General features: G+C 35.4%; 2 protein-coding genes and 1 pseudogene across 6 annotated transcripts in view; 2 read left to right on the top strand and 1 right to left on the bottom strand.

Annotated features, from left to right (window-relative positions):
- Nucleotides 1-3,501, top strand: part of LOC112093979 — a 15,233-nt pseudogene extending 11,732 nt beyond the window's left edge.
- Nucleotides 3,502-4,048: 547 nt separating this feature from the next.
- LOC21394674 (protein INVOLVED IN DE NOVO 2) lies at nucleotides 4,049-10,404 on the bottom strand. Of its 4 annotated transcripts, none has more exons than XM_024173698.1 (9): nucleotides 10,129-10,402; nucleotides 8,163-9,140; nucleotides 7,741-7,922; nucleotides 7,035-7,124; nucleotides 6,650-6,934; nucleotides 5,774-5,983; nucleotides 4,934-5,172; nucleotides 4,755-4,795; nucleotides 4,049-4,388 (listed from the first exon to the last, which is right to left on the bottom strand). In XM_024173698.1, the coding sequence occupies exons 2-7, from the start codon at nucleotides 9,133-9,135 to the stop codon at nucleotides 4,936-4,938; spliced, it is 1,977 nt and encodes a 658-aa protein (XP_024029466.1). In that variant the 5' UTR covers nucleotides 9,136-9,140; nucleotides 10,129-10,402; the 3' UTR covers nucleotides 4,049-4,388; nucleotides 4,755-4,795; nucleotides 4,934-4,935. The 4 variants fall into 4 exon arrangements, with proteins under 4 accessions (XP_024029466.1, XP_024029465.1, XP_010108755.2 ...); XM_024173697.1 differs by having other exon boundaries at nucleotides 10,115-10,402; XM_010110453.2 differs by lacking the exon at nucleotides 4,755-4,795 and having other exon boundaries at nucleotides 10,115-10,402.
- Nucleotides 10,405-16,915: 6,511 nt separating this feature from the next.
- The window catches only part of LOC21394675 (AP3-complex subunit beta-A), a 47,599-nt gene continuing 37,166 nt past the window's right edge, over nucleotides 16,916-27,348 (top strand). For both annotated transcript variants that reach the window (XM_024173702.1, XM_024173701.1), the window contains exons 1-10: nucleotides 16,916-17,209; nucleotides 17,341-17,417; nucleotides 17,992-18,241; nucleotides 18,573-19,205; nucleotides 19,851-20,024; nucleotides 21,214-21,340; nucleotides 21,422-21,531; nucleotides 22,147-22,347; nucleotides 22,626-23,620; nucleotides 24,606-24,875. In XM_024173702.1, coding sequence (XP_024029470.1) covers nucleotides 16,994-17,209; nucleotides 17,341-17,417; nucleotides 17,992-18,241; nucleotides 18,573-19,205; nucleotides 19,851-20,024; nucleotides 21,214-21,340; nucleotides 21,422-21,531; nucleotides 22,147-22,347; nucleotides 22,626-23,620; nucleotides 24,606-24,875 — 3,053 coding nt within the window. In that variant the 5' untranslated portion in view covers nucleotides 16,916-16,993. The remainder of the gene's footprint in view (nucleotides 17,210-17,340; nucleotides 17,418-17,991; nucleotides 18,242-18,572; nucleotides 19,206-19,850; nucleotides 20,025-21,213; nucleotides 21,341-21,421; nucleotides 21,532-22,146; nucleotides 22,348-22,625; nucleotides 23,621-24,605; nucleotides 24,876-27,348) is intronic.

Genomic DNA, 27,348 nt, shown 5'->3' on the forward strand with positions numbered 1-27,348 from the left:
ATAATATATATTTATTTAATATTATATAATAATATATCATATATTATAACGTAATTATATTTTATAATATAATATATAATAATATTACAAGATAATATATATAATATAATATAATTGTAACATTTTAACAAATAATACCATAATTATAATAATAATTCTAATATTATTATTTTAAGGTACATATTATTATTCAGAAAAATATCTTATACTTTAATCTGTTTTTTTATATGTAAATTGACTATTTTGCCCTTTCAATTCAAATATATATATATAAAAAAAGATAATTTAATTTTTTTTTTTGTAAATTTAAGTTTTTTAGGAGTTTGTGTTCTTTTTTAGATTTTATTTTTGGGAATTTTATGTTTTTCTTATTCTATTAAGTTTATAGATTGAAAGGGCATAAGTACATTTTATGTACCAAAAAATGGACTCATGGGATCTAAATAATGTTACTTTGAACAACAAGTTACCTCAACAAGATTATCCAAACATGGAGATACCACCTTGATAAAATGCTAAACTGGTACCAGAATGATATTGTCCTAATTATTTGGCATTCAAACTAGCCAAAACAGTACGGTACATTGTTTTTTCCCCCTCGGAAGTACCGTGGTTTTACGCATAACATTAGGACCTAAATTTTACTGTTCGAAGTTAGCAACCATAGTGGCTTTATAAGGATGTTCAAAGAAGTTAGGCACTTGGATGACTTAAATTATAATTAGAGCACAACCGATCTACTAGTGAATTGTCTTCCTGAATTTTTGCACTTGGTGGAATGTCCATTTATGTCGCTACCCTCCAAATTTTTAGGTAATAATTTGCTTATGTACATTTGGCTGATCTCTTTTTTTTCTTTTCTTTTTTTTCTTTTCTTTTTTTTTCCCCCCCTTGATTTCTTAGAGAATATCATCATATAATCAAAACAATGGAAGAAGATAGAGGAGATAATCCTATTACAATTGAGTTTGAAGCACTGGCAAATGAACTAGAGAACATGATGAACTCTACTAACTTGACCATGTGACTTCGACGTTGCATCTTCAAAGTCCCAAACGTATTGTCCAGGCATAATCCAAGAGCTCATGAAGCCAATGCATTTTCCATAGGGCCCTACCATTATGACAAAGCCACACAAAAAATCAAATTGAGGTATTTGCACGATCTCATCTCCAGTTTTCCAGGTACAAATCCAAAGACGATTTTAAGGACTCATCGGAGCCATTAGTGAGGTTTAGCAAGAGGCTCGGGATTGTTATGCTGAACCTTTTGATCATATTAGTGCGGATGAATTTGTAAAAATTTTGGTACTTGACGGTTGCTTTTTATTGAGCTGCTCCGCAAAAATGTGAAAAGGGATCTTCGAAAAGATGATGGCCCTGTATTCACAACGAACTTTTAAGTCATGACCTGATATTGCTAGAGAACCAAATTCCTTGGCTGGTTCTGGAGCTTTTGCTTGCCATTACCAGGAACTGGAATCCCGAAGACCAGATGTATCCCCTTAGGACATTGGTCCTGAGGTACTTCCGTTATATTGGTCTCAATTTCTCGAAAAGACCGCTTTCTGACATTACCGCAGTTACTGAACAATTGCTTTCGAGGAAACATGAGAGCAAGCATATTTTTGACACGGTGAGGAACTCATTGGTGTTATGCTCTAGTATATATTACATGAGAGAAGTTTCGAGTGGAAACCCATGCCCTCAGCTACAAGACTGACGGAGGCTGGAATCAAGTTCAAGAAAGGTACTATTAGAGCTTATTTACATTAGATTAGAGTTGTCTCTTACTTTTATTAATAAGAGTAGAATAGTCTCTTTTTTACAATTATTAGTTTACTTACAATGGTATTTTTCAGCAATTGCATTAATAACAAGAAATCTAACTTCATTTTCTCTTCTCTTTCCTTCTTCTCTCTCCTAACTATTTTGCGTTGGATAAGGCACACAATCAACATCCATTTTAGATATTAAATTTAAAGCCGGTGTCCTCGAAATTCCGCCACTGGTCATTCATGAGAACACGGAGACTCTTTCGAAACCTCATCTGTTTGGAGCAGTGTCTACCAAACTGTGCTCCTATAGTGACTTATTACGCCATACTATCAGACAACCTCATTAACACTACCAGAGACATGGAAATACTTTGCAAAAGTGGGATCATTGACAACTGGTTGATTATTGATGATGCTGCGGAATCCTTCAGTCAGCTTTACGATGACACTTTCATCAAACAATTTTACTATTCCAATCTTATTGCGGAAGTGAAGGAATATAGTTGGCCAAGATATACAACAGTTCTCATGCATGATTATTTCAAACACCCGTGGGCGCTGGTTTCAGTCGTTGCTGCTGCTGTCCTTCTGATTCTTACCTTCCTACAGACCGTCTTTACCATCATTAATTAATTATATATTAAGTAGCATTTTATCTTGCTTTCAAGCCTATGTTCATTTGTACCATTGTGGAGAAATATAATGTAATGTAAGCGTTTTCCTTTGACTAGGATCTTTGATGTATTTTTGTATTTCCACCTCACATTTTGTTTTGCTAGCTATAATATGTATTCTGCTTTACTAAATAGAATGTTACAATCTTTACAAGCAAGCCTTGTTCTAAATTCTAATGATGCTTATTCTTGTCCTCAATCTTTTTTTAGTATATTTTTCCTTCATAAATGATTGAAATTTTATAAAATTACAAAAACGACCATTTTTATTAGCTCATTATTCAATTACTGATTGATTTTAGTATATCACTGATAAACTCGGTGATTATTCATTATTAATCAATGTTAGTTAATAATTAACAAAATTAATTAGTAATTAATCAATTTTAATCAACAAATTATAGATTTATTAATGATAAACTACTAGTCATTGATGAAAACACGGAATCTCTCTTTCTACTCAAAGGATAAGCCTAGTTTCAGACAAACCACTATGGGTCCAACGCCACACAACCATTGACCAGACAAGACCTCCTATATTGAGGTTGTCAAGATTTGAATCTAAGAATATCCTCTGAGGAGAAGAATAAAAGATATCATTTACTGTTATGGTTATACTATATAAACCTTATTAGTTTATTGATCATAATATTTTTCCAAGAAATCCTAGTTTCATTTTCTCTCATTGTATAATCTCACAGGTACTTTATCAACATCAATCTAGATATTAAATTTGAAGATGGTGTCCTCATAATTCCACCACTAGCCATTGATGAGAACACGGAATCTCTCTTTCGGAACCTCATCTGCTTAGAGCAGTGTCTTCCAAATTGTTCTCCAATAATTACTTCTTACGCCATACTATTGGACAACCTCATTAACACTACCGGAGACATGGAAATACTTTGCAAAAGTGGGATCATTAACAACTGGTTGAATACTGATGATGCTACGAGATTCTTCAATCAACTTTAGAATGACACTTATGTCAAAGAAGTTTATTATGTCCATCTTATCGCAAAAGTGAATGAATGTTGTGGACGTAGCTGACCAAGATATCGAACAGTTCTCATGCATGATTATTTCAAACACCCATGGGCGCTTGTTTCAGTCGTTGCTGCCGCTGGCCTCCTGATTCTTACCTTCCTGCAGACCGTGTTTACCATCGTAAATTAGTTAATTAGCATTTGATCTTGCTTTCAAACGTATGTTCAAATGAAAGCATTGTTGGCATATCTTGAAAGAATGCAAGTGTCATCACTCGTCTGTTTGGTAATATATACAATAGTGATCTCTGATCTCTCATGTGTTTCTGCATGCATACTCTAGTCATTTTGCTATTAGTACATATATTTTGTGCATTTCCTCGTTCTAGTGATGCTTTTGTTAATAGTACATATTTCAACGGTTTTCTCGTTCTTAGTGTTTAGTTCGATTCTCAAGCCAAACTCGACAGAACCAGAATTTTACCCTTGGACTCTGGTGAAATTTCACGAGAAAAGGACAAAACGGGGCACATTTTTGTCATCATCATTGCAACGACAAAAGCAAAACCTATCAAGACTTCAGTTGGAAAAAAAAAAAATAATAAATAAAATAAAAAGGACCAAGGAAATTATAATGTTACATGGATTAGATGGCCAAACAAGTTTTCCAACCACGTCCGCTCCTACACATTGAAAATTTGAACGTCAATATCACTAAAAATGCTAAAACCCACGATAGCTCAAATGCAGTTCTTCCCAGCAAGTTTTCCAGAACCACACATCACAAGTTCGTAGGTTATAAAACCCAGCGATACACAGAGATAATTGTGAGTAGATGCCTTATACATAAAGAGTACATGACCAGAAACGACATGGGTGATCCCATCCATCTTCTGTTTCACCATTCGAGCTTCAAAGATTATTATTCCATCTTGGCACTCAACTTATTTCCTGCAACACCACCAAAAAAATAAAAATAAAAAAGAAAGTTGATGGATTTGTTTCTTGTGTCTGAAAGTGAAATACCGGCGCGATAGGTAATTGTAACAATTCTATGATAAAAATATGCAAGGATTTTGTCAAACTGGATAATTGACAACCAAAGCCTCTTGTAGTGCGAACAGAGCATATAGTATATAGAATTGGCTAATCAGCTTTGTTCTTTTCTATCTCCTGGTAATCAATATTTTTCGGTGCCACACAAAAGACATGGGCAGAGGCCCTGCATTGTTGGGTCCATGCCCTTGTGTCTTGTGGGGCTCGACACCTATGGTGCTGAACAATAATGTTAGAAAGTGCGAGAATGGAAATACCGACCCCGGCATGGTACGGAGCTCCTGGGATTGTATCTCACTGTCCTGCAAAGTTATTAACCGGCCCAAGTTTTACATAACCAGTTATCAACTTAAATCGCTTAAATAGAGAATATAGAATCATACATGCAATGGAAAAGTACTCTCATGCATAAATTTAAAAAACCAGGAACCAGAATCAACCTTCAATCCATTTCCAGTAGGCGTTTCTTTGTTCTCCATTGGTTAAGTATCACTTCAACTCCCTCCTTTAGAGTAGCCCTTCTCCCTTCTTGGCAGTTCCAAAGTTCAGGGGTAATATATCTGCCACTTGGGTTGTATTCATTTATCTCAATTAAAGCTCTTGTCACCGCGTTATAAACATCAGCACCCATTTCCTTTTTCAAAGCTTTCAATTTTTCATCTTTATCATCTATAATTTCCTGAATTAATTAAATTGACATTGGAAAAATATATCAGACTAAAATCATAACAAGGTAGCCGCAGCAAACAGGAACTGTTTGCCCAAGAAAAGGGAGCCTTAAAAGATATTAGATGATATATATTGGCGGAGGGCTCCAGTTTCTAACTCGGGCTCACAAAGTGGGCCGGGGGATTTCTGGGTATCAAAAATAAAATAAAATATAACTTAGACAAAATACTAACTAAACCATGTGAAGCATCAATGCCAGACAAAAGCACCATTCCTGAGGGCATCTCAGAAAGTTTGTAACATCTTTTGATTGAATTTTTTTCTTCAAGACAAATTTCTAGAGTGAAGTAACGTAAATACTTCTAAGACACTAGTGGGAGTGTTCATATAATACTAAACTCTTTTTTTTTTTTTTGGCATATATAGGAGAGAATGTCTGCGCTGGTGATATAAGTTGAGTTTTGCATAATCATAGTTTCACTAACAAGAAAAATATGTTATTTTACAAAATTTCTAAAAATCACAAACTATGCATGTTTCAGAACAAAGCAAAACTAGGGCTAGAATGTAGGACGAAGAACCAAACTTGAAAATAATTACAGAAAACAAACCTTATGTTTTCCATCAACCATGGTAACTTTGAAAGGATGCCAGTCTGGGTCCTTAAGATATTCATCCCACAACGAGCACAGCTCCATCGCTCGATCTTCTGCTTCTTCCTCACTATACTTTCTCTTCATCGATTCCAGGAATGGCTGAGTGTCAAGTTCTCCCATTCGTTTGACACCAGTTGTGGCACGACTTGATGTTTCTTTCAAGCCCTAAAAGTCCAAAATTAGTTAAGATCATAGTCCACATTATGGTTCCTCCAATTGATCTATTAAACTCTCCAAAGTAAATTCCACTCTGGATTAAACTACACCTAAATTGTAAATTAACACTGAATCTTTGAACCTTTTAAGTAATTGGTCCCGAAAATTAACAAGAATTTACAATGACTAATAAAAAAAGAGATTAAACAATGAAGTTCAATTAAAAAAACAAAGATATTAATACAATATGTATTCAAATTGTCAGTGAACTTGGAAATTAAACACTCAACCAAGGAAAACTGTCATTAATTTGCATTTTAGCCCTTAAATGTTCACAAAAGGCAGGCTGATTTGGTATAGTTTAGGGAGTAATATACAATACACCCTTTTCCTTATGCCACCAAATTCTTTATATAGACCTTTTGTTTCAAGTAAAAGAAGCTTAAGTCCATAAACATGGGAACGCGTGCATCAAAACTTAATCATAGAATTGCGAGCTAAAAAAAAAGGACAAACAAACAAACAAAAGAAAACAAAGAACACTCCAAGATCTTTCAATACAGATTCTACCGCAAGACAGTCATTAGCAGCAATCAAAAGCTACATATGAGGCAGGCCAACACGCACACACACAATATATATATATAGCAGGAAAAAAAATTAAAAGAAACTTACACTGATCAATTCCTTCCGAGCCTCCTGCAGCTCATCATTGCACTTACGCTCCTTTATAATCAGAGTTTGATTCAAAGCTTCTAAATCATCATATTCTCCTTCCTTTTCTCTCAACTCTTTCTGTATTGCCTCCACCTTTTGAATAACTTCTAGATCATCATCACCCATGTGTTTCATAACATTCAGTGAGCCTCTTAGCCTCTCAATTTCAAGTTCAAGCGCTTGCTTTGCATCCAGTTTCTTTTCTAGCTGGATTATTCTATTGTGGAGCTCCTCTTTTTGCCTCTGGATGAAATTGGTTGCCATATATGTTAATTTTATTTGCTCTGGAATTAGTAAGGAAATAACTTGGTTATAATAAAATACTTGAAAATAACTTAACAACCTTCTGATCTTCTGCCAATTTCATCACTTTTTCATCAGCCTTCTCTTGCGCCAAAGCAGCCATTTCAAGAGAACTATTTCTGATGGCATTCTGAAAGAACAAAAAAATCAGTATCATCGGGGTTCAGCATTAAGACAAGTTTGCAACTCCACCTACTGCAGTAAATAAGCCCCAAAGTTTGTTTGAAACCTTACTAGGTTTTAGGGAAGGGGAAAAAAATAATATGAAATCTAAACTTCCGACTAATAGTTTATATATTAAGCCACTAAACATATGCACTCTCCTAAACACAAGGAAGTGTGGTGTGATTTAGTCCAAATACATCATAAGTAACACTGCTAAAATGCACAGAAAATCACATAGATATCATATTGGATATACCAGCTTTTAAATTTTAATGGGGTTCATCATATAAATGACTTGCGATTAAACTAGTGGTAAATACCTCCACCAAGTACGTACAAGCAAGATGAAGCATCATGAGCATTCATATAAATTCTAGTTTACACCTATCACTTTTAGCAATGTTTAGTCATATTTGGACAGCCAGACTAGTTTCAACTTAACCCTCAGTAACAATCTTGCACTTTATATTCTTGACCACCATCAAATTCCTTTGCCCCAAAGAGTCTATATACACCTCCTTGATATGCATGCCATCATATCATCTGAAGTATGAAGTACCATGAAATGCAAAATGCCAAACCTTTTCAAGCTCCTCAGCAAGCTTTTTTCTTTCACTATCATTAACAGCCTCACGCTTCTCCAGCTCCGAGCCACGCAACTCAAGCTCCTTTTTTTGAGATTCCAATTGAGACTTAAGTTTTTCATGGTCATTCAAAATCCTCTGAAGGTGATCTCGTGAACTTGATTGGATCTTTCTAATCTCTACAAATACAAATAGTTACACAGCTTAACTTGAGTTCACCAAAATACAACAACACCTTGTAGAACAAATAGCAAACAAAACAACTGAAAAATGAGAAAATTGAATCTACTTTATCCTTCTGATGGACCTCGTATACATTTCAAGAATTGGAATAGCCGGACACTTGATGAACCAAAATATATAAGAGATTGGATTCCACATTTCAATTTAGTACAAAAGACAATCTGACCAAGATATACCTTCATTATAAGTTTGATGGAGCCTATCTTTCTCTGCCATTAAAGCATCAATGGAATTTGAGGTTTCCTTAAACTTCACTTCCATCTCTTCCAAATGTTTGTTCTTTACCTCAATGATGCTTGTAAGGTTAGATACGAGTCTATCCTGCTTCCTGGCTTCTTCCTCCATAATTTCAGAAATGCTTTTAAGGTCTCCAATCTTCCTCAAGTGTTCTCCAACTATGGTAGCTGAGTTGTAGTCATCGGCGCGAGCAACCCAAGCATAAATACCAGATTTTTCATCACTCTTGGCATACCAATCCTTTTTCCCATGACGATCTGCCTCATAAGCTCGCTCAAATGACAGAGCATTATGTAATCCAGGCCAGCCTTTGTTGAATTCCACGACAGCAGTTCCTGAGTGACCTCGGTAATTCCACAGAGGACGCACTCGAGTTGGATTGAACCCTCTGCTTATCAGCTCATCCCTAAACTTAGACCCACTTCCTCCGGCAAATCGCCCATCTTCTGTCTGTGTAATGGGAAGATTAACCGCAATCCCTATCCAAGGCCACACAAACTTGTCATCATTGTCACAACTAACAACCGGGGCAGCGGCAGGGGCAGGGGCAGCGGCAGGGGCAGAGGCAGGGGCAGGGGCAGGGGCTTTCTCCTCGCCTGCGGGTTCCGAGGGACCAACTCCACCCGCTAAATCTTTCTCCAAAAACTTGGCCAAAGCCAAGTGAGTGATCTTTTGTTTTGCACTTCTCTTGTCGGAAGGACTGTTTCCCACCCCAGAAGCATGTTGGAGTAGATCTCTATAGAGATAGTTTTGCTTTTTCTTCTTCTGGCAATATGGGCAAGTAAAAGTTCCATCCCAAAGTTTCACATGATGTTTTCCACTCTTTAGCTCTTTGTAAGCTTCCTCCACAGACTCGTCCATTTCAGTGTCACTTTCATATGAATCTTCTGACGTGGGCACTGAACTTCCCATTTGATCTGAAATTTGAAATATGCGCAAGTTGTCAAACCTATTTGCAGGGAAAATATCCATTTGATGCATAGTGCTTGGGAAGTAAAAACCTCTTTACAAGTTTACCATGCAAATGTGAAAAAGAAAACATCATCGACTATATATCACAGAAGCAAGCGCCTTAGTGTTTTTAGTCACTAGTGTGTCTTGTTATTTTTCAGTTCGTTTTGGTTTTTTCTATGTTCTCTCTGGGAACTTTTTCTGGAAACAAGAAACGAAATGTATTCTATACTCTCTGAGAACTTTTTGTCCTCAAAGGGTTACTTTTGTTGTAATATTTCTCCATTAATAAAATTCGTTTCTTCATCAATATATAAATATATATATATATATATACAAAACCGAAATGCGTTTAAGTTCATAAATTAACAAATAAAAACAATAAAAAATAAAAAAACAAAAAAACTTCATAACCATCAAACAATCTCAACAAAATGTGGCTTAAAAAAAAAAATTCAGCCATTATCTTATACAGAAGACCACTCATTCCAAAAAATTCAAATTAATCCAACAAATACTAAAAAGAGTGAAAAGGAAAAAAAATAATAATCACAAACAACCAAACAAAAGACTCAAAAACATTCACGCAACCAGTACAAGAATGATATTCCAATTATTAAACCAAGTCGTTATTTCGACCAAAAAAACCGAGTCTATCTTTATCACACGATAATATCCCAAAATCCCATCATGCAAAGAAAAGTATAAAAAACAAAAAAACAAACAAAAAACAAAAAACAAAAACAAAATAAAATGTTCATCTAAATTGAGGCAAAAAAAACTCGAAATAGAAAAGCAAGAACCCTAAACAAGCACAAAAACGGAGAAGAAAACCTCAAAAACGACAATGTAGCAACAAAAAGCTCAGCCAAAGAAAGACATGCAATAACTGAAAACGACTAAAAAATGTAGAATTGGGGAAAGAGGGCTTAAGTTCAACCCGGATAGCCGTACGGAAATCGAAGCTCGCAATCCGGCGATGAAATAGCAAATTGGGCCGTGGAGTGTTGGAATTTCAGAAGAGGAAAATTTGGATTTTTTTTTTTTGGGTGTGGGTGAAAAATGGTGGTCAAAGGGGTGAGTGAGTTATAATTGAGAAATGGAACTGTTGGGAAAAAAGCTGGAGAAGACGACAAAAGGAGCTCAGAGTTGGGGAGTGTGTTTTGTGTTCAGCGTGATTCTTCACTTAACAAAGAGGCAGACATGGTACTTGGTAGTTGAAAAACTGCAACAGGGTTTAACTGGCGCGTGACTGTCACGCCCGTGGCATTGATGATGGAGATCGAGAGTGGGAATTGATTCACGACTGAGGTTCATCCAAGTTGTTCTTGGGCCTAAACTATTGGCCCAACCTGGACATTAAGTGGGTCGGGCCATTTCAATAATGACGGTTTTTTTTCGGTCCGTTTAATTTGGTCTAAACTGATTGAGGTTCATTCAAGTTGGTTTTGGACCTAACCTATTGGCCCGATTTGGACATTAAGAGCTCGTTTGCTTGGATGATTCATTCTCTGATTCGAATCATAATTCATGATTCGTTACAGTATTTTTTCTCACAAAAAATACAAGTAAATCGAAAATAATTCTAATTTATGAGCCAATTTGGATGATTCATTCTCTGATTCGAATAATAATTCATGGTTCGTTACAGTATTTTCTCTCACAAAAAATACAAGTAAATCGAAAATAATTCTAATTTATGAGCCAAACAGGCTCTAAAATGAGTCGGACTCATGTCAATAATGACAAGTTTCGGACGGATTCTTTTAGCTCGGTCCAAACTCATAAGCTTAATATATGTATTTATGCTCCACGAATAAGAACTGTGTTTCAGTCGTTGAATTAGTTTTTCAATAGTCTAATATGAAGTATGGATAGTTCTGTATTACTTGTTGTAAGTTTTTAATGAGAACACGCACAAATTTAACCGGTTAAAAACTAATTCAACAATTAAAAACAATGATTCTATCGATTTAATAAAAATACATGTCCTACCATAAAGATTCCCAAAACAAAATTCCTTTAACAACTTTTTTTTTTTGGGAATTGTGGTCTTCTCATCTAAGTATAAGTAACAAAGAAAATGCTTTTATGTTGTTGGCTGAAATTTGATGTCCTATATAGAGTATAGAGAAATGTGGTGTGTGCATGATAATTTGGAAACTCCAACATATTTTGCCCATAAAAACTGTTGTTTTAACTATTCGATTAGTTTTTCAAAAATATGATTTGTACTTATTCACATTAAAAAATTATCATGTGCGACACAGAATTGTGTCAACCACAAATAGAATCGTTGGAAAACTAAGTCAATGACTAAAACAATAATTTCCACTAATAAAGTAAAAATAATAGTTTCTACCATAAAAATTCCCTAATAATTTATACATTTTTCTTTGATATCATAACATTTTTATAGTCACTTTCTCTCATCAAAATTAAAGAGGTGAGTTAGATCGTCTTTAGATCATTATTTTAGCAATTTAGTTAAACAAAAGGCACTTTACAAACTGCTACAAGTTTTAGGCTTGGATTAACATATACGAGGGGACATAATGTTGGTTTTGAAAATGATTGTCTATGCGGAAGCTTGTATCTAGCGGATCGCGTAGAACAAAAATTTTGACAAACCTTTGAGATACTCTATAGATTACATTAATTTATGCACGAATAAATTAATTAAATTAATTTATGAATAAATTTACCTAGTAAACGATTAGGTCGATAACTTGAGTTCTTTGAACATGAACGTTCCTCGCTCTAAGCTTGTTTAGAATACTTGAATCTTCCTCGTCAATTCCTTAAATCTATGAAGACGTGTGTGTGGACACACCTAAAAGAAAATGGGATTAGCAAATAAACACTCAAGTATTCCACGAACACCAACACATGCACAACGTGGAATTAGGAGAAAATTTTTCCTTTCTTCACTCTATAAAATTCGGCCACATTCTGCTAGGGAGAGCAAAAATTGTGTTCTCTAATTTTCTGCAATATCCTATTTATAGAATAGCTGTCAGACTCCCAGAGGAAGTTTAAACTTTTTCTCCAAAATAAAGCTTAATAATTATCTCTCACCTCTAATTGATTTTGGAAACAAAATCCCCTCTCATTCTTATCCACAGGGGCCGGCCACCACAGGGATATTTCTCCTTGTGGTTAGCGCAAATAGCAAATAGAAAAAGAGAAAAAAATTTCTTTTATCCTACAGTACAATTTTAACTCAAATTCAAATTTCAATTTAAGTCAAACTTAATTTAATTTAAATTTCAATTGGACAACTTATCAAATAAGTCAATTGGATAACTTAAAGAGCAAGCAACTGAATTCCAAAAGGATTCCCACTGTGCTGGGCATGTACACCATGTGGACTCCTCCACATATGTGTTCCAAAATTTAAATTTAAATAATCAAATTATATAATTTATAATGAATTCTCAATTAATTATTCTTTAGTGTTCTATTTAGAATTTCATAATTCTAAAATTTTTATTTTGCCCTTAGTGTCTTGTAGGATTACAAGAACGACGCAGAGACTCACAAACCTATAATTCTGAGCTCCAATAAAATTAATAGTTAATTAAAGCTCTTTAATTCATTAATTAATTCTATTAATTCCAAAAGTTACTCCACTATAAACTTGAAATTGCACTCTCGCAATTATAGATATAATTTACTTCTAAATTGTGAGGTGTCCACTTGTTATAGTCATTACATATAGATTAACTCTCCATAAATAATTCATAATTAGAGCAAGGTGAAATCCGTTAATCTCTCTAATTACACATTTATCCTTGAGTACCATTGATTCTCTAATGGACAGTGATTCATAAAATAAATTCATGAACTGGAGCTCCTACTAGTCCAAGTACCAAATCAATCCTTAAGAGAATTATTTATCTGCTTATTTCTCAATAAGGAATGGATTCTATCTCGTGTATTAACATTCACGGCTATTCGCTTCATCATGTCTCCAGCATACAAAGAATATGATTCAACATCTCAGAATCCATACTGAGTAAATAAAAGAGAACAAATCCATAAATATGAGTCTAATAATAACTCAAAATTAAGATCATTCTATATACGACCATCGATAGACTCAATTAGAATTTCTATTCTTAATGGAAATTTATATTGTGTATGTGTCCCGGTTCCACACAATCTCATTATGCGTAATGCACTCATTCAATATCTCGTCATATTAATAGTGCATATAACACCATTCCACTCTAAATGAGAATGACATGTATTAGTAATGTTTTAATTAAAGATTATGAAGTTTAACTAAATTCATTACGAACATCATTTTTATTATGATCCTTAAATATTATCTTCTCACATATAACACGTATATACAATATTTAAAGTCACATAAATAATCATGAAATTTTCAATAATATTCATACAATATTTAATAATCTATGCACATAAAGTAATGAATAAATTCTTTTATTAAATAAATAATAAATATCCTATTACATCTCATGGTGGAGAGATCGGCGTCGCACAGAGGAGAACAAAGATCACCGTCGCGCTGAAGAGAACCAAGATCGTTGTCACGTGGAGGAGAATGAAAATTGCGAGAGCGGTCGTCATTTGCCAGTGAGAACTTATTCAAATCTCTCGTGTTGGTGAGATCTTATCTTTTGTAAGTGATAGAGATCCAAGGGAGAACTTATTTCCCATAGTCTCGGTGCCTACGAATCTCCTATTGGTGGCAATCTCCGGCATCGAGATAGTGGCCTCCACACTACACACAATATGGTGGCCTCATTGGCAAGGCAATAGTATTGGCATCGGCATTTGCAAGATGGTGGCAACAATTGCGAGTTGAGAGAGAGAGACGAAGAGTTTTTTCTGAAATGAGGTGGGAGGGAGAGAGACGAAGAGTAGGGATGAGTATTTTACCCGCGGGTACCACCCTGAATAGGGCGTATATGGAGGTTATTAAATAGGGATAGGGGCGGGGATGGAGATTTATATTGTCCCTCAAATCGAAAGCGTGGTGAGGGCGGAGGAAGAGCTCCCCACCCCCGGCCCGATATACATATACATATATTTATAAAAATATTTTTTTATACAAATATATATTATATATCGTAATAATACTTAAAAATACGAGTCTTAAAAAAATTAAAAGTATTTTACTATTTTACCATCTTAAAAAATAATGTATTTTTCATGTTTATTGCTTATTTAGTAATGAATTAAACTGAATTGAAATATTATTTTATGTCATTTCTTGTAACGGGTTCCAAGTTTTGTGAATTATGATGCCTAAGAAGAATAAGCAAGCAATGAAGTTGGCGTGGAGGAGATAAAAAAATCATAACAATAATGTTCTTATTGTTTTTAATGTTTTACTTTTAAGACTTTAATTTATTATTTAGGTCTTGGATTAAATCTTTATATGGTTGTAAGATTTGATTAGTTATTTTTAGAGTTTGGGTTTTCTTTTGAAACCTTGGTTTGTTTTCACGAAATATCAATATTATATTGATCAATTTTTATATTTAATTTGGTGCAATTTATTTAAGTGTTAATAATATTGAAAATTTTATTTTTCTTATTGGGTAAATGGGTAAGGTATAGATGAAGCCTTTCTGATGGGGATTCCACGACCCTGACTTCGATCTCAAATATGCGGATATCTGAGCGGGTAAGAGGCAAAGGTGAAAGCGGAGATGGGGGTGGAGGAAGTGTACCCGACCCCATTTCGCTATATGCTCATTCTAAACGAAGAGTTGGAGAGAATATGAGAGTAAGGGAGACAGAGTTAGAGAGAGAACGTGAAAGGTGGTTGAATTAAGTGTAAAATTATCTTTATGATATTAAATAAGATATTTATTTAGGTGGATCTATTCACACACCCATTTTACTCTCCACACCTCCCTTTAAATTACAATTCCTTATGACAAAAAGAACCTCACATAAAATGACAAAAACGGACGATTACAATGACTTAATTATAATTAAATTTTATTATAAGAGAACACTAATTACATATATTTTTTTCTTTCAAGACACTCCACACATTATATCCCAAATTTTATGTCTTTTTATTAATAATTTATTTTTTAAAAGATAATCATTTCATCTTGATCTTTTGTTATTATAATGTTGGACTTTTTTTTTATGTTTCATTCTCTCTGTGTTTTTTTTTTGTTTATACTCTTTAAAATTTGCTTTCTCTCTCTATTTTTTTCTTTTTTGATCAATACCTTAATTAATGTAACAACAATTATGTTGTTGTTATGCTTATATTTATGTCTTTTATTTTTCTGAAAAAAATGTAACAGTAAATTTTTTTTATGTATGAGAAAAGTTTTCATGCCCAAACTTCAAAAAACAAAAAAAGAGATGAAGAAATGATAACATTTAAAATAACAATTAAAAAAAATCCTATGGCATGTGCCGATCGATGGATTCTATGGCATAAAGCCTAATTATCTCAAAGAAAAAAAAATCACTTCATAATAAAAATATCATTATTAGCGTTAAATGCGGCACATATTAATGTAATAGTCAGTATCAAATTTATTAATTTAACACCTAATTTGTCATACAAATTTGATATTTAATTGCATTTGGTTGATGTATGAGTTTTTAATAAACCATTGCAATATTATAATTTTTAAATTGTTTAAACGTTTATTTTACATGCTAACACTTGATTTTAGTAGCACTTATATTAACACTGTAAATAAAAAATACAAAAATAATTTAAGTTGCAAATATAACATTCACATTTGCATTTACATTAAAAAGGAGTTTTCGCAAAGAAAAAGGAAGCCACTAACACATCTTAACAAATCTCATAAAAACCTGTAAAAAGGAATCTGCTTTTTTTCATTCTAAAATTTCATTTAACTAAAAAATTTTACAGACACTAATAATAATACAGTTAATCTTGTAGTACACAATACAAAATACTTGATAAAAATCGGATCCATCAATGTGTGATTTTCTAATAAAAACACTTGATATCGATAAAAGGACTATTGGGTAGGAAGAATACTTCAAGGGACATGCAGTGAAGTCGGCGAGTTGCAATCAAACGACACAACGTAAAACACGTGTGCCGCCCCTATCACGCCACTATAGCTCACCACTGTTTAGAGTAAAACCCCAAAAGAGTACAACCACCATTCGAGAAAAGTACCTTAAAATGCCTCCAAACTGTTAGGATTCCATCCTTTAAATAAAATCAAATCCGCTCCAACAAAACTACCTTGTCAAACACAACCAATGTCATTAAAAATCCCACAATGACATAAACCTCGTAACTAATTTTTAAGATCAAAAGTCTAGCAACGTGTCTAAAAATGGTCTTGAAATTCCGACCTACTTACTCTCTAATTTTCTATTTTTAAAAAATATTTTCAGTAAGTCTTTTATTTTAAAGTACTTACTATAACTATTATTATGACAATTAATTATTAATTACCATAAATGTCTTATTATAAAAAATATTTTGAAATATATTTTTCACCGTTCACATTTCAGAAAAATGTTATTTGACACAAAATTATTATTTTATTTGAATTTAGTTAAATTTTGTTATTTGTCATAAAACTTTATTTCATAACGATCTTAATTTTCCTAAATAATTTCCCTCAAAATTTTTTTCCTAAATAATACTTAAATAAAAATAAAAATAAAAAATAAAGAGAAGAGAGAGAAAAATAATTACCTAAATAATTACTTACAACGTATTCCGATCTAGTTTGGCCATATTTCCATTGTTTTCGAACCAATACCACCAGACGGAGGAAATTCACCACCGGAGCTCCGGAGCCCTAGCCGGCCGGCCAAGATGTTCCCGCAATTCGGCGCGACGGCGGAGACTCTGAGCAAGGCCTCAACAATGGTGTTCCGGATCGGTACGGACGCCCACCTCTACGACGATCCCGACGACGTCAACATCGCTCCTCTCCTCGACAGCAAGTTCGACTCCGAGAAGTGTGAGGCTCTCAAGCGCCTCCTCGCTCTCATCGCCCAGGGCTTCGACGTCTCCAATTTCTTCCCTCAGGTCACGATCTCATCTCTCGTATTCTCTCTCGATCGCGATTTCGATTTCGATTTTTCTCTTTTGGTTGGTATCGAGAGGAATTGAAGAAGGAAATTGAGGGAAAGTGAACGGAATTCTCTATTGATTTGCAGGTTGTTAAAAACGTGGCGTCACAGTCGTTAGAAGTGAAGAAGCTGGTTTACTTGTACTTGTTACATTATGCTGAAAAGTATGCTATGCTTCAACACTGAAATTTCTGAACTTGAATGATTTTCTCATTTGTTTTACTAGAAAGTATGTTTATTTAAGGTGTTTCTTAGATCATCTCCGTTGCAAATACTAATGATAATGCTATATTTGGCATTAAAAAGTGTAAAAACACACTTGATGTGTTATTTTATTTTGTGTTTGAATGAATACTGCTATTTTTAAATGCCATATCTACTGTTTTCATAATCATTGACCTTTAAAAGTTGTAGAAGTAAACTTTTAATTTTAAAATAAACTTAACAATGTCAATAGTGATTAAATGAAAAGTAAAGACGTCAACCAATAGCTATCAATGCTAAAATTCAACATATGCTATACTTGGTTGCCAAAATTTCCATCAAGTATAGCATATGTCCAATTTAGCATTAAATATAGCACTGCATTGGAGAGTGTTTTTTAACTCAAATACTTAAATTCAGCATTAGCATGCTAATTCAGCACTATATTGGAGATGCTCTTCCATGTAAAGTTAATAAGCTTAGTGTAGGATCTGTTTATGTGTTGGTCATGAGGGGTTTCTTTTGCTATTTTAGGCGCCCCAATGAAGCATTGTTGTCGATTAATTGTTTCCAGAAGGATCTTGGGGATCAAAACCCGTTGGTCAGAGCCTGGGCGCTTCGAACAATGGCGGGAATCCGATTGCACGTCATTGCGCCTATTGTTCTTGTTGCTGTTGGTAAATGTGCAAGAGATCCATCTGTGTACGTCCGAAAATGTGCAGCAAATGCTCTTCCCAAGCTGCATGATTTGCGCCTAGAGGAAAATGCAACGGCGATTGAAGAGGTACGGTTACCTTTTGTTTGAACTGATTATTTATTCATTTTTGCATTGCTCAACAAGAAATGCACACATATCTCTGACACACACAAGCATGCGTGTAATCTATCACAGGAGTTTCTTCAACCATATTTACATTTGTTGTGAAGTTTGAGTCATGCACCAATTCCTAATTGTCTTGTCAATAATAAGCTTTAACGGCAAGTTGCAGTCTTGCAAAAACCAAGCTTTATGTATGTGCTGCCGAGATAATAGGGTCTTGGTGCTACACACACCTAGATGTGTATGTAATTGTTTGGTTCAATTCCTATAATTTGAGTTTGTTCTCTTTCTGCAGATTGTAGGAATACTATTAAGTGATCGTTCCCCCAGTGTGGTTGGAGCAGCAGCTGCAGCATTTGCTTCTGTTTGTCCAAATAATTTGCCTCTGATTGGAAGAAACTTTCAAAGACTATGCGAAATTCTTCCTGATGTTGAAGAATGGGGTCAGATAATTTTAATCGGCAGCCTTCTACGCTACACAGTTGCAAGGCATGGACTTGTACGGGAATCAATTATGTTTTCTTTGCACCATACGGAAAGTAATAAATCAGAAAAGTGCAGCTCAGAATCAGATATGAAGTTCGCATTGGTGGAAGATAATGGTGACATGGGCTGGAATTATGAGTCTGAATTATCACAGATGGTCATGCAACGCTACATTGAAGGACACGATGTGTATTTATCTAGGTCAAGTTTCACAAATAATGGTCCTTCGGAATTTAAAGGGGAATATTTTACATCTAGCAGAAGTAATGAAGATGTCAAGATCCTGCTGCAGTGTACGTCGCCATTGTTATGGAGCAACAACAGTGCAGTCTTACTAGCAGCTGCAGGGGTGCACTGGATTATGGCTCCAAGGGAGGATGTTAAACGAATTGTTAAACCACTATTGTTTGTCCTAAGATCCTCTAATGCCTCAAAATATGTGGTAGTTAATCATTTCCTTAGCTTTCAGTTTTTGAAATTAATTGAGGTGTGGGTATGTTAATATGTTGTATGTTGCTTCCTTTACTAATCTTACGCGTTCTATGCCTGCATACTCTATTTTTAATTTTTCCTAGTTTTAGCAATCTTCATTTGAGAAAGAATGAAGCCTGAAGGCCTTATTGTTGTTTTGATTTATGCCACATTTTCTCTTTTAGTCTGCATTATATTGGTAAGTACCTTCCTTGGTCAGTAATGCTAAGATCTCTTGAAAAAAAAAAAAAAGAGGGGGGGGGGGGGGGGGGGGGGGGGGGGGGGGGGGGTGTCTATTGTAGAATAAGGGGATATATAGAAGGGGAAAATAGAGGGGAGTTGGTTAGAGAATTGTTTTGTGAGAAGTTGGAGAGTTCAGGTCTCTCGAAAACCTGAGTGTAGGAATTGTGTCCGGAAAGATTCTTGTCTCAATCTTCCGATAGTTGTTCCAATTCAATAATTCGTGCTTAATAACATTTCTACTTACCATTCCGTATCAATTCTGTATCACCTTCCTTGGTCAGTAATGCTAAGATCTCTTTCATTATCGATCATCTTTTGTCGGTTTTTGGTGGATATTGATAGTGAAGATTGTTTAATGGTTGATTTCTATCAGGTCCTCTGCAACATTCAAGTGTTTGCAAAAGCAATGCCTTCTCTCTTTGCTCCTTACTTTGAAGACTTCTTCATATGCTCTTCAGATTCCTATCCTATAAAAGCTTTGAAGCTGGATATACTGGCTTCCATTGCTACAGATTCTTCATTTTCATTAATATTCAAAGAGTTTCAGGTAAGTTTCTTCTCTTTTTTCTTTCCTTTGTTAATAGGTACAGCCTAGGATGAATTATGAACTTATATATATGCTTGTGTTTGCATGTATGTGTGCATTTTTGTTTCTTTGTTTCTTATAATAGAGGCTTTTGGTAACTTGTTCATTATGCGGCGTACACCTTTTGGATGCTTTCATTGTGTAGCTTGTTCTCAGTTGTCTGGTCCTTTGTGTTTTTGATGTTACCACTCTAGTAGGACAACTAGATCATCTGCTATTTTGAGAAAAAAAAGGTGAACTTGAGGAAATCACCAATACGAATGTTAGTTTATCAAACTTATAAGAAACAAGGAAAGTGTTGATCCCAATTCCTCAGCTAATTTTGAATTGTTCCATTTGCTGAAAGTTAAACCTATGTGCAAAGGTGCACCAATGATTGTGCATTTTTGGTTTTTTTTTTTTAAATATATATTCGTTGCAAGTCCTTTTCTTTTTTTTTTTTTTAACTTCCGTTTAAACTTAGTTTTGTATATAAGTATCTGCGCAATGACTTTATTGGAAACATTTTGTTACAAACCCATTAGGTAGAACTCACCCTTCCAAAACCGGCTTGCAAGGGGAGGGAACCCAAAGGCTTGTAAACCCACTATTTATCTTATAACATTCCACCACGCTTTGCAACTACTGGGTGACTTCACGGATCCTGCCTTTTATCAGGTAGCAGCCCTCCCTAGGTCACCCCATCTGTAGGCAACGGTTACAGAACCGCAGTCCATACTACGTCCGATCCCATACTCGACGTGGTGGTTTTGTAACATTCCACCACGCGTGGGCCCAAATCAATGGCATTCTACATTATCGACACTGACCCGGTGGCAGCCCTTTCCTCATTTGGCTGCTTAACTCGGCTATTAGTATTCGACGCTTGCTTCACCAACGCATCTTAATCCAGTCTATAATGCAACTGTTTTTGACTTGAATCCTCGACGTGGTGGACTGGCTCTGATACCAATTGTTACAACCCCATTAGGTAGAACTCACCCTTGCAAAATCGGCTTGAGGGGAGGGAACCCAAGGGCTTATAAACCCACTATTTGTCTTATAATCATTCCATGTGGGACTTTTTTTGGTATCTAACACATTTCTGTGTCATCAAGGTTCACAGATTTAATAGCATGAACTTATATTGATATTTTATAGTGTTTTCCAGGATTATATTCGCAACCCTGACAGGAGATTTGCTGCTGACACCGTTGCTGCAATTGGTATCTGTGTGAAACGACTTCCAAAGATGGCAAGTACGTGCTTGGCAGGGCTATTGGCTTTGACTAAACAAGGTTTGTGGGTTTTGGGAACCAAGAATATTAATTTCTCAATTTGCTTCCTTTTCGTCCCACTAATTACATCCAGCATTGCAGAATTTTTTACTAGTGACGCTGGATCAATGGATGGAGAAGCGGATGTTTTGATTCAAGCAATATTTTCTATTAAATCAATCATTATGCAAGATCCGCTCAGCCATGAGAAAGTATCCTTCTTTTCTGATTTCTGTGTTGAGTTGTTTCACCACTTGTTTTTGGTGTTCACTTTTCCTCTTGTCTGTTGAATGTTTGTCTTTCCTCGAAATTATAGAGAAGAAGGGTATAATATAAATAAGATATAAAGACTACTTGCATGTATGCGAGTTTGTTTTGGGAAAAAATATCTGTTTGTTTGATGCTTTGGTTCATTAGATATTAGTTTTGAGTCGCTGCATGCTAGTGACGTGACCTGACGAATTCCTAATGTAAACATTTTCTAGTGGTTGGTTGTCAAAGTAATTGTGCATCAATAAGCTCTAAGCTATTAATTCTTAGTTAGTTCTTGCCTTGAATTCGTAAATCATTGGATGTGTTCCCATTTCTATTAAAATGGTCACTTTTGTGATGGCGTTGCAATTTCAACCTCAGGCATGCTAGTATGTAAAATATGCAGCTAAGAATTGGTTACAAAATTAGACACCTCTACTCGGTCATTCCATGCCATTTGTGATACTTTCATGCCAAGTTGAGATATGTTTGGAGTTTTACTTTTAAACATCATTCTAATGATATCACTCTTATTGTTTCTCTTTAGGTGAAACTGATTTCTGTTTATTTTAAAGGTCATTATTCAGTTGGTTCGTAGTTTGGATTCAATGAAGGTGCCTGCAGCTCGTGCAATGATCATTTGGATGGTAGGAGAATACAACTCTCTGGGGGAGCTGATACCAAGGATGTTAACCACAGTCCTTAAATATCTCGCATGGTGTTTTACTTCTGAAGCATTAGAAACAAAACTTCAGATTCTTAATACCACTGTCAAGGTACATTAGATTATTCTTATTTCATGCTGCAAGATTTATTATTGTTTGTCATGTATCTCTTACCAGCTCAGATTATTTTATGGGACATATAATATATATATATATATATATTCCAATGTGTTTTTATGTGTTTGTTATCTTAAGCGTTTCCTTTAGGTTGTTCTATTCATTTTTGCTACCTGGCTGGAAGATTGAGTTGCTGATCTGATTTGTTTGGTGAAGGGCTTAAACGTTACTAGCACCTGTTATTCTAAAGGTTCATATTGTCTTCTCTATAGGTTTTATTACACGCAAAAGGTGAAGACATGTTGACATTTGAAAGAATTTTAAGCTATTTGCTTGAACTGGCTGAATGTGACTTGAACTATGATGTTCGTGACCGCGCTTGTTTTCTGAGGAAACTTCTGAAATTCTATTTAGATTCACAAGATGTAGAAGCAGAAACAGATTATCCACACCAAAATATGGACTCGTCACGTATACTTGCAAAATCCATATTTGGGGGACAAACAAAACCATTGATTCCTGAATCCAGTAATCATCGGATTTATCTTCCTGGGTCTTTATCACAGATAGTACTTCATGCTGCTCCACGTTATGAACCTCTGCCAAAGCCTTGTAGCTTAATCTGTGAAGGTCTGGAAATGAATGCATCAGGGGATCAAGCCGCTAGTTATCCCGCAGAATCTGATGATGTTGACTCAGTAAATGGATCGTTGGATGAGGAAACTGCTTCTCAATATAGTTCTCAGCACTCTAGTACAGGTTCCAGTTCCAGTGGCTGCTACAGTAGTTATGAAACTGGTTCCGCAAGAGAAGATGGCGACAACGCTGATCCTTTGATTCAGTTATCAGATCCTGGCAATGCTTACAAAGTGCAAAATCATACTTCTGAGACTGGTTCTGCTGATTTTGGAGAACTGATGTCAAAGAGTGCTCTAGATTCGTGGTTGGATGATCAGCCTGGTTTGTCTAATATGAATACTTTCGAACCAAGTCCAATCCATAAGTCTTTGGCAAGAATCTCCATTGGAGATATAAAAGACAAAATAAAACGTAAAAGCTACGTGCTCTTGGATCCAGTAAATGGAAATGGCCTAAAGGTGGACTATCGCTTTTCGTCTGAGATTTCAAGTATCTCTCCTCTACTTGTTTGTGTTGAAGTTTCCTTCAAGAACTGTTCAATGGATCCTATGTCCAGCATAACTTTAGTTGACGAGGAATCTAGCAAAGTCTTGGATAATGCAGATCAAGCTCCAAGTATGACAGAGAGGTGATATATTTATATTTGCTTGAGAAAATTCTACATTTCTTATGGAAAAAATGATGATTCTGAATTATGCTTTTCTAAAAAGCGCCAATGATTGTGTTTGCTTGGTTTTGAATTTTCATACTTGTGACATCGCGTCATTATCTGAACCATTTGATTTAGTGGGTGCTCCAGATGGGTCATACCTAGAAAGCACAGGAAAATCGTAATCTTGATGGCCTGGTTGAATTTTAATGATGAAATAAGATCGTTCTTCTTAGTTAGAAGCGTTCATGCATACTTGGAGAATTAATTGAAGTTTAATATCTCCCCCTTGATTTTTCAGTTGAAGCTAGTTAGTTGAGATTTTAATTGCTTTGGGGTAATGCGTTAAAGAACCTGAAGTCGGTTGCAGTCTCAATTTTGTATTTGATCAGTTCTGTCTAGGTGGTGAAACTTTAATGTAAGGTCATGGTTCAAGTCAACCCATCAAACTTTATTGAGCTTTGATGCCGTTATTTGAAATTGAGGGGTGGTTCTTGATGTCCTTTTATTATTGCCATGAGATATTCTGAGATTGTGTTATTGGAACAAATCAGGTGCTCTTTTACCTCATTTTAATAGTTACTTTCATAACTTTTTTAATTTTACTATCTATAAATTGTACCATTTTATTTTATTTTATTTTTTGATTAGCCATCTTAATTAGCTGATGTCCTTTGTATTGCTACATGTTATTCTTATTACTGTTTGAGTTATTGGATCAAATCAGGTTGTGCTTTTCACTTCACGTTAACATTTACTTCCATAACTTTTTTATTTTCTACCATAAATTATCGTGGTCCATATATAGTTTGATAGCTAGGTAGCCCCATTCGTGAAATCAGCATTATGATTATTATTTCTAAACAATTGGGCTTATATAAATCTGGAGCCTTTGGTTCTTGATGTCTTGTCATCTTAGCTTTTGTAAGGTCTAATTTCAATCCAACTTGGCTTGATGTGACAGCTCCATAATATCTCAAGATGATCTGCCAACCTTGGTTTCTGAGGAAGAGATCACTTCCCTGGAACCAGATCAAACGACGACAAAAATTTTCCAAGTTCGGTTGCATCACCATCTCTTGCCTCTAAAGCTGATTTTGCACTGTAATGGGAAGAGGCATCCTGTTAAATTATGGCCTGAAATTGGATATTTTATAAAAGCTGTCCCCCTGGACCTAGACGCCTTCACAAGCAACGAGTCTCATCTAAAAGGAATGTTTGAATGCACTAGGAGGTAACTAACTCATTTTTTTTTCTTTTTCATATTCCCTAAATCCTATGTTTTGACTGTGTTTGTTGTTCTTTAAACTAAGGGCATGTGGAACGAGATATTGTCTCTCTTTCCCATTGATTCATGTGTAAAGTAAGAATGGGCACATGATGTAAGGGATGAGAAAAAAGAATGTTAACCCTAACTCCCTCGGTGTCTAAAAGCCGATTTCACTAATATGTCCTTATCTAGCCAATGATTGTTAGTTATGCACAAGGACATTTTAGTACTAAAATTTCTTTTTAACATAAAAACCATGGTAAAAAATAGAGAGAGAAGCTCCTTCTCTCGACAATTTCTTTAGGTTTATTTCTTCAATGGTTATATCTTATTAATCACAATGAGATATGAACATTTCGATCAAGATATTAGGACCAAACAATATAGGATCTAAACTTTACAAAGTTTATATAGATGGTTATGGGAGTTTAGTGAGATTAGGAGAATCAAATTCTAGAGCGAAATCAAATTCTTATTTCTTGGATGCGGTTGCACGGTTGACTTGCGTCAAACATTAGAAGTTATATGCAAGGTCCAGAACAACGATGGCTTCAAGAAGAAATTCAACGGATCACGGTACGTATTATTGGTGGAAGTCTTGAAGAATTCAAGGGGAGAATACTTGAAGATCACGAAGGTTCATTCAGGGCTAGTCAGAAGCATTATGCTTCCGGGAGATAGTCACAAAATTGGTTGGAGGAGCCACCATGAACAAAATGAACAAGTTGCTGGGAAGAGCCTCCTTTTTCAGAGGAGCCACCATGAATGTTGAGGAAGATTTTAAACCTGAGGTGAGGAAGGTAATAAGACCAAGAGTTGATAATTATATTCAGAAAAACTCAGGAATACAACAGTTAAGGTTTCATCAACAACATAGTCGAAGGCCTCTATCAGTTGGTAACCAAAATATTGTTCAAGTGGAGTACTGTGACTTACGCAAAGATAGTAGGAGATTGTTGGGTTTCAAAAGATGTCCTGCGGTATAACGAGTTGGAAAAAAGGGAGGTAAACAAGGTATTGGACAATGTAGTGATTATTTTCAGAGACTGTTTGGAACATCACTGGTCTGAGATAGAAAGGGGTTTCAATTTCATGCTTCGCAGACAGATTTAGGTTTCACCTCTGGCGACAGATAGAGCAGTCCTATGGTGCATAGACAAGGATGAGAAAGAGGAAATACTCAAAAACAAGATGCTGTGGTTGGAAAACAGATTTTATGGCACTGTCAAAATATGGAGCCCGAAGATACACTAGAAGAATTTAAAGATTCCTGCACGTTCGAGTTGGATTGGAGTTGAAGGTCTCCCCCTTAACATGAGAAATCAACACGTTTAAAAAGTGATAGGGGAGAAACTAGGGGTCTTAATCAACATAGCTGAGTGTTCTCTTAATTTTAGCTTCATCCCATATGCGATGATTCAAGTCCGAGGTCTACAAAGTGGTTTTATTCCATCAATTATGTGAATTTTATGCTGGGGGAAGGAGATTCAAATCTCTTTGTTAAACTTAAACAGAGATTTCATGCCCCAAATTTCGGAAAGTTACTGAGGGCTTGAGGGAGGCAGCGGACGAGGAAGATGAAGATGACGTGGAGGACATGCAATCAACAGTGGGGCGAAGTGGCAATCTCTGCACGGCCAGCGTGGAAGATAATTTAGAGGCGTTCGAGTAAGGTGAAGAGTCTTGGTTTGGAGGAGAAAAAGGAAGTTTTTGAGAAGGTTTATCATGAAGAGGAAGCTTCTAGATAGCATGTACATAACATATTTAATGCTCTGAACTGGATAGATGAGGTATGCACATAAGACGAGGAGTTCGGAGTGATATCTGATAATTTAGTTACACCACGTGCTATTAGTAGGGCTGTCTCAGAACTTGCACGGTTAGGTCCGTTAGTTTACCAATCCATCCCAAAAGCTTAAGCTATTAGGAGGTGGGCCAACAATAGTTTTATACTTTAACACTCCCCTTCACATGTGAGCTGGACAATGGGTAATCATGTGGGTAAATTAATTAGAAAGCCCAACACGTGAATATTTAAGCCCGAGATATATTAAAGACCCAACACATGATGACAATTTAAATGGGGATAAAGAGTGCAATTACGGGGGTTTGAACTCGGGACCTCCTGCTCTTGTGGAAATTTGAGAGGAAAAATTGAAGGAATTGTATATTACATGACAATTACGCTATGAAGAAGGTAAACTAATAAGCTTGTTATTCCACACCTTGGTGTTGAATGCAGTAATCTTGAAGTCAAATATTCTAATCAGTTGAAAACTAATTTCAGATTCAAAATTATTAGATATAGAAGTATCAAGGCATCGACCACATCAACTAATCCATTTCCTGTGCCAACCGGTTTATATACAGGAGCCCTAGCCTATAGAAACGGCAATCACATTCCATAATATGTGGGATATCACACTAAAAAAGAAAA

The sequence above is a fragment of the Morus notabilis genome, unplaced genomic scaffold, assembly GCF_000414095.1.
Source record: "Morus notabilis unplaced genomic scaffold, ASM41409v2 Scaffold727, whole genome shotgun sequence".
Taxonomy (NCBI): domain Eukaryota; kingdom Viridiplantae; phylum Streptophyta; class Magnoliopsida; order Rosales; family Moraceae; genus Morus; species Morus notabilis.

What these genes read in the sequence shown, in the direction of transcription:
- LOC21394674 (XM_024173698.1), bottom strand. Translation starts at nt 9,135, where the DNA reads ATGGGAAGTTCAGTGCCCACGTCAGAAGATTCATATGAAAGTGACACT. An exon ending in TTGCTGAGGAGCTTGAAAAG is followed by an intron (nt 7,125 to 7,740) that starts GTTTGGCATTTT and finishes TTGTTCTTTCAG; the next exon opens with AATGCCATCAGAAATAGTTC. An exon ending in TGGTTGATGGAAAACATAAG is followed by an intron (nt 5,173 to 5,773) that starts GTTTGTTTTCTG and finishes TAATTAATTCAG; the next exon opens with GAAATTATAGATGATAAAGA.